Genomic DNA, 7,324 nt, shown 5'->3' on the forward strand with positions numbered 1-7,324 from the left:
TAAAATACAAAAGAAATAGTGAGTGGATGACATCATAGTCTCCTCATTTGCATGCCAGCCAGGATGTGCATATAACTGTTTTGTGAAATTAAGCGAAACTTTAAAATGTTATAACTTTCTTATTTCATATCCGATTTTGATGAAATTTTCAGTGTTATGCTTGTTGGATTTTTCTCTTTTTATTCAAACAATTTTTGCTGGGGTGGACTTGTCCTTTAAACGGACTCCTGTCCATACCCTTAAACTTCTAATTATAATCTGGCAAGCGATACGTCTGACGTGACAAAGACTACGAATTGTGAAACGGCCACAATTCGAAGTCTTTGCCACATCGCTTGCGTTCAGCATAACAGCAAAGACAATAGCTTTAGCCTCCGCCTAGATTATAGGCTAGCACCACCGAGGGCACAGTCTTACTTATCGAAGTTAGCTTCCGTACTTTGTATATAGGCATAGCATCATCAAACTTGATCAGCATCAATTCAACAAGCGTCAAAATATTTCTTTTAAAAAAAAGGATCATTTTATTTATGAAATATTACAACATAAGAGCAAATTTAATCAAAACCAATTCAATAATTATTTATCGAGATCCAACTTAATCGCGTAATCAAATGCGTTTATAGAATGAAAGTCTATATGCATTCACAATCGAGAACATAGCAGAAACAGTGACTTTTTGCTCCACGGTGCACGACACATTTAAGAGAGGACTTTGTCGGAAATTGGAAAATCGGAAGGGCAGGTTCCGTTCTAAGTTTCGACGCCAACGAAAAATTACAAACATGTCGCTTGTCCAGGGTTAAGACCAAACTGCTGTTTTAATTCATACATTTTCGACAGAAAATTCTTGATTAATGTTGTTTGTCATGAAGGAAATTTGGCAATACCTTTTCTATGTTCGTTAATTCGTCGTGCATCGATCGTCAAGCGTAAAATCTCTATTATGTGTAAAGTGAATATATTCCGTGATTCTTCATTAAATTACAAGCAATCTTTCAAATAAACATCGGGAATATGATTATTCTACGTGTATCCGAACCTATTCCGACGAGACGGTTGGTCCGTTTTGGGCTATTCGAGAAGTGTGTCATTTGGGTGATGGGATTACAAATTAAAATAAAAATATCGAAACCAATTACAAAACTTAAACATTCGTTTATCTTACAGCTAAAATACTGAAAATTAGCTTCCATAGTTATTCTATCTGCATTTACACGAATGTTTTCTTGAATAATGGAGTTATATGACCTGTTGTAAGTACACATAACGAAATTTTTGAGTTCTCATTATTCGAACGGATTATTACGGTCGGCGCGGCCAAGAATACTGCGGACGTTTCATAAAAGTTGTTACTGACAGGTTGTATTTCTCCGATAGTTACTATGGTAACAGTGAGAGGCCAGTGCCTGTCAGCCAATCATAACCAAGGATTTCACTGATATTGTCAGCACTGACAATGAGTCAGTTTTTATAACTTTCATGAAACACCCCTAGCTGGTGGCTGCCTGAATTTAAATAAGAACTTAAGACGTGTCTTTTTAATGAAGTATAATTTAGCCAATTGATTAATTGATGTTATTTAAGCGTTTTTACACTGTTCTAATTTATATTTGTATAATTTTATTTCTGTAAAGCGAAACCTTACAGGTATAAAATGTGCTATATAAAAACTACATTATTATTAAATTCAGTTCTAGTTAATCTGATTTAGTTTCCTCCTCTTAATTTTGGTGAGTTTTCAAATGCCTTGAAAGAGTACAACTCTGTGTAAACCTTTTCTTGCATACTTTACATTCGTATGGCCGTTCACCTGTGTGTGTTCGCATGTGAACAGAAACATTACCAGGATGTGGAAAATGTTTATCACACACGGAACATTTGAACGGCTTTTCACCGGTGTGAGAGCGCATGTGCGAGGTGAGATGCACCTTCGCCAAAAATCTTTTCTGGCAAACCGAGCATTCAAAAGGTCTTTCTCCTGTGTGATGCCGCATGTGCGTTGTAAGAGCATGTCTTTGCGTGAACCGTTTCTGACATATAGAACATTCAAAGGGTTTCTCCCCAGTGTGCGTTATCATGTGTCTTTTGACTCCTCTTCTGTAAATGAACTTCTTCTTGCAGACAGGACACTCGTGTTGGCGCTCTCCATTATGAACTTTCATGTGGTAATGAAGACCTGTCGCAAATGAGAACTGCTTCTCACAAATGCCACACTTGTGCAATTTTTCTCCCGTGTGCGTTACGAAATGACTCTTAAGACTCTCCTTCTGCCCGAACGCCTTATCGCAGAGTGAACGTTTGAAAGGTTTCTCCCCGGTGTGGGTTCGTAAGTGGCGCTCAAGGTGAATACGGTATTTGAATTCCTTGTTGCAAAAGGAACACTTCCGAACATTCTCCATCGCACTCTCACTGGTACGCACTGTTCCCTTACTGTCTATATGTTCAGACGAGCTTGAATGATTCACCAAGTCACTTCTTAGATGTTGAGGTGAACTTGATGGACTGAACGTGTTAATACCTCCATTTTGAGACGAGTTTGAATGATTCACGATGTTACTACCTAGCTGTAGGGAGGAACTTGATGTACTGACCTTGGTACTATCCCCAAGATGTGACGAGTTTAAATGATTCACTATACTACTCAGATGTTGAGGCGAACTTGATGGACGGACCGCGTTAATACAACCTCCATACTGAGACGAGCTTGAATGATGCACGATGTTACTACCTAGTTGTTGGGATGAAGTTGATGTACTGACCTTGGTACTATCCCCAAGATGTGACGAGTTTAAATGATTCACTATACTACTCAGATGTTGAAGCGAACTTGACGGAAGGACCCCGTTGATACTACCTTCATGCTGAGACGAGCTTGAATGATGCACGATGTTACTCGAGTAACTTGATGTACTGACCTTGGTACTATCCCCAAAATGTGACGAATTTAAATGATTCACTATTATACTACTCAGATGTTGAAACGAACTTGATGAACGGACCCCGTTGATACTACCTCCATGCTGAGACGAGCTTGAATGATTCACGATGTTACTACCTAGTTGTTGGGATGAACTTGATGGACTGACCTTTGTACTATCCCATGCAAGATGTGACGAGTTTTGATTCACCATGTTACTACTCAGATGTTGAGGTGATGGACGGACCGCGTTAATACAACCTTCTGCTCTTAAAACACGGTTTGCTTCATGGTGACCTTGGTGGCTGGATGATGCCCCTTCCAAGTGTAACTCCCCTGCTATCGATGTCATGCTCTGTCTTATGGTTGCAAATTCATCTGCCGAAAGAAACGTTTTAACAAAACACAGGAAATAAGAATTAATGCTTTTAAAAACAAATAATTTAGTTTCTAGGGAGAGCAACAGTCAACCGTCTTCCAAAACAATACTAGGGTTTTTCGCTCCACGAAGCGCAACGGATTCAAGAACATATAAAATGTATTGTCAAATGCCCTTCATGATAATGAACATAAAAGAAGTCGTTGTCGAAGATTAGTGAATCAAAAAAGCAGTTTCGTCAAGAACTTCGGACAACCGACATAATCATTTGCAACATTTCGTCACCACCGAAACCTAGGATATGACACCGTTGTTTCATTTCACCTCCCAGCTGTTCATTGTCATTTGATGGGCATTTTCAATACATTACTGTGTTCTTGAATTAGCTGAGCGAAATCTCCATTATGAATTAATTGAGAACTCAAGCCTACGGAACTTGAAGGACCCAAACAACGCTAGAGTCGAAAATTTTCATTTTGATAAGGCATAAGTTTGATAGATATTAGAGGAAACTGGTTATCTAATACGCCCACTGGTTAACGCTAAGGGTACATATTCCTTTCATATAAGATTTTATTTTCATATACTGTACCTCGCGTGTCCCTGCCCCACCCCCCCCCCCCCCCCCCCCCCCGCCGAAAAAGGGGTTGACGAGCTTAAAGCAAAACAACAAATAATCAAAGAGAGAAATAAATATAAAAACTAAGAAAACTACATCCAGATCAACAATTCCCCTCTCACTATACTTGGCGAATTGGATGTAAAACGCAATAGGACAACAAATCATATTCCAGTATAATTAATGAAGACTTTATCGATAGCCCGACTCATCGGGGATGACAGTAATGGAACTTAGGATGCATATAGCATTGTTTCCTGTTTATTTTTTAATGTTTTTGTTTTGCCTTTCTTTTGTATTTTTTAGAAATCTGATGCGCTATATTACTTAACTCACTGTACTTCTAACTTGATTCGGCCTACATGGCCCAGGGCAATGCGATGACACGCGACTCAGTTTCATTTCCACCCTTCCCCTAGATGTGCTTTTCCCCCTAGGAGCATCGACTCTCTCTCTCTCTCTCTCCCTGTCTGTCTCTCTCAATCGATGGAACTCAAACAATATTATTCCGAGCAAGAGTTGCCTATTTTTCATCTCTCAATAAGGGTGCGTTTATCCGCCACTTTTTCACCCTAGAATCATGATCTGAATCATGATTCAAATCATGATTCTGCAGAATCACGATAGTCGAAATTGAATATAATCATGATTAGAATCACAAACATGAAACACGAAAAAAGGGGCGTTTGGAAAGACGTTTCTGCAGAATCACGTACGAAAATGTTCGAATAAACGATATCGTGATTTGAATCATGATTTTTTTTTAAAGTTTTTTCTCTGATATTTGTTTGTTAAACTCATCTGGTAGTGGTACGATGCAGTGTCTTAGAATATTATTTCATGATGTGCATAATGTATACGAGTTTAAGAGATTATTTTGTTCGAATTATTATTTACAATTATTACTTTGTAAACTGCATTGTATATGAAATTTGATTTGAGAGAAAAACAATAAAACATCTTTAAAAAAAAAAAATGATTATATGACCTCACTGTGTCGGGCTACTTTCGGTTTGACTCTTGCCAAGCTCAAGGCTCTCTATATGCTCATTGTATGTACATGATTATGTACTATGCATGCATTTCTTGTCATGTTCAAGTTCTGTGTTGGTCATCGCATCGTCCACTACTTTTCATTTTTTGGTCATGTCTTCAACTTCAAGTTCTAGTAAATTAATTAACTGGACAGACAATGATCTCAGTTGTTGTTGAGTATAGAGTGTCAATATTAAATTGGATCTACGCTGAAATTCACTTCCGAACACCATTTTGGATAAACTAACAAGATGAATAGAAGCATATGGACCCTATATGATAGAATTAAACAAAATTAGGTATAGACTGAATTCTGGAAGCAAAAGATTTTTCGAGAGCCGAAACACGTGCGAAAAACTTCCTCTGTCAAACTGCGCACTAGTGATGCGCACTGGATTGGCCCGAATCTGAGGAGAAACAGCATTGGAATGAAGGTCGTCTAAACGCTGATTCTGTGATATCGTGATTCATGTTTGTGTTTTGAATCATGATTCAAATCATGATTCTGGATTGAGGTCGCATAAACGCAGCCTAAAATAAATATAGACATTAAGCTGTTTATCCTATCTCCATTCTACTAATATTCGTATAAATTCTGTGTTGTTCGATTGACTATCGAGATATAATATAGCTACATCAATTACGGGCATTATCATAATTATCTATTTTAACTGCATATATAAGTGAACCTATTTGGCAAATGTATAAAGTTCGGGTATAATGAAAGTACGAAGCCTACATGCACTACCAGACTCGACTAACCATAATAATGCCATGTACAATATCTGTGTTTTTTTTTTATCAAAGATAAACTTTAATGAGTTCAATTTTAGCACATTTTTATAATTTTAGCAATTTTTAGTTCCATTCAATCACTGCTGCTTAACAGAAAACACAGATAAAACACTATTTAATTACCTTTAACTCTTGATCGTGCAATGATAGTCTGCAAGTGAGGTTTATCATCTTTCTCGAAGTCGTATTCAGGGTCCAATTCCTTCATACAAGTGTCTTCCAATTCTTCCATAGTTGGACAGTAGATCAAGTAGCCGACTTCTTCGGATGGTCGGGGTAGCCCAGCCGAGGCCGCCGCTCTGCTAAAGTAGTTCATGTTGGAGATTCTATTAGAAATAAAAAGTACTTCATAAGAACATGTTCACTTCGGAAGACAGCTGTAGGTATACCGATGATGGCGAAAACAATGGGCTGGATCTAAATTCATGTCAGTTCAGGGTAAATCAAACCTCGTCACTATGTCATCAAAATCATGATCGAGATAGTGTGGTGGTATACACTTCGCTTATACACACATGGAGATAAACTATATAGTTCAGAGTAAATTGCACAGATTATATATAAAGTACAAGTCGAGTATGCACATGCGTACGCACCAACGTAAATGGGACATTATTAGGCCACCAAAAACACAGCAGGCCTATACCAATAGAGAACAAAGAACACATGATATAGTGAATTGTCGCCGTCGTGCCTGTAATCCTCAAATATGCTTTCCATTCAGCTGGGTCTATTATTTTCCATTATATTTGGTAAAAACAAATGAAGTATTTTCTCCCAGGGGTACAATGGTGACCGCGTCTGGGATCCGCCCCACCCCAAAAAAAAATACAGCAGCTGTTCAACCAGCATGCAAAATGTATCGAGGTAACTCACACCCACACCCGTAATAAGAATTCATATCTTCGTGAAGAGAATTTTTGGTCCAATGACGTCGACTTTACCGGTTCCTAACAGTTAACCGATGTCAAAATACTTTTAGAGAGGACGATGCTCTAAATAAACACAATGCGCTAGCATTAGATTCAAACTTCCAATCAAATAACTTTAACAGAAGCAGGGAGTAGGCTTTGATATAAGATTTTTCTTCTTTTCTTTCTTTTGTTATGAATGAGTTATGCCAAACGAATATAGCAGGGTTCTGAATCATAACAATATAGGTATTCCCACTCATTCAATAAACAAGGTTATAATATAACCTTGTCCTCAGTTACATCTCCATGTGTGGCAAAATATAAGGGTGGCAATTTTGGCTTATTTTCTCTTTTTCTATGGGACAAATGCTTGTTTTTCTTACAATGTCAGTTTCCATTACAGCTATTCATCATAAAAATTGGCTCTTATGTAAATTTGATTCTTTAAATTACTTTTTCTTAATTAAAAATAGAGATTGAAAAATAAAATTTTTCTTGCCATATTACTATATTACTTTCCACCAATAGAGGGCGTACACAAAAATATGCCCAAAATTCAAGTTTTTGAGCGCTCTGGTGAATACAATAACTATTCCCAAGTTACTAATGAAAAATAAATTACAACTGTATGGAAATTAGTAATTTTGGTCACAAAAGTGATA

At 37.5% G+C, this 7,324-nt stretch overlaps 1 protein-coding gene across 1 annotated transcript; it reads right to left on the reverse strand.

The window, feature by feature from the left end:
- Positions 1-500: 500 nt before the first annotated feature.
- On the reverse strand, positions 501-6,657 carry LOC135156295 (zinc finger protein 260-like). The gene is made up of 3 exons (XM_064108220.1): positions 6,625-6,657; positions 5,872-6,074; positions 501-3,298 (listed from the first exon to the last, which is right to left on the reverse strand). Exons 2-3 carry the CDS (start codon positions 6,062-6,064, stop codon positions 1,725-1,727), a joined length of 1,767 nt encoding a protein of 588 aa, XP_063964290.1. The 5' UTR covers positions 6,065-6,074; positions 6,625-6,657; the 3' UTR covers positions 501-1,724.
- Positions 6,658-7,324: the final 667 nt, after the last annotated feature.

The sequence above is a fragment of the Lytechinus pictus genome, chromosome 13 (assembly GCF_037042905.1).
Source record: "Lytechinus pictus isolate F3 Inbred chromosome 13, Lp3.0, whole genome shotgun sequence".
In the NCBI taxonomy this organism is placed as follows: domain Eukaryota; kingdom Metazoa; phylum Echinodermata; class Echinoidea; order Temnopleuroida; family Toxopneustidae; genus Lytechinus; species Lytechinus pictus.

Excerpts from the sequence above, each read along its gene's own strand:
- LOC135156295 (XM_064108220.1), bottom strand. The coding sequence starts at position 6,064 with ATGAACTACTTTAGCAGAGCGGCGGCCTCGGCTGGGCTACCCCGACCA. Across the intron at positions 3,299-5,871 it reads TGCACGATCAAGAGTTAAAG|ATGAATTTGCAACCATAAGA; the intron begins GTAATTAAATAG and ends TTCTTTCGGCAG.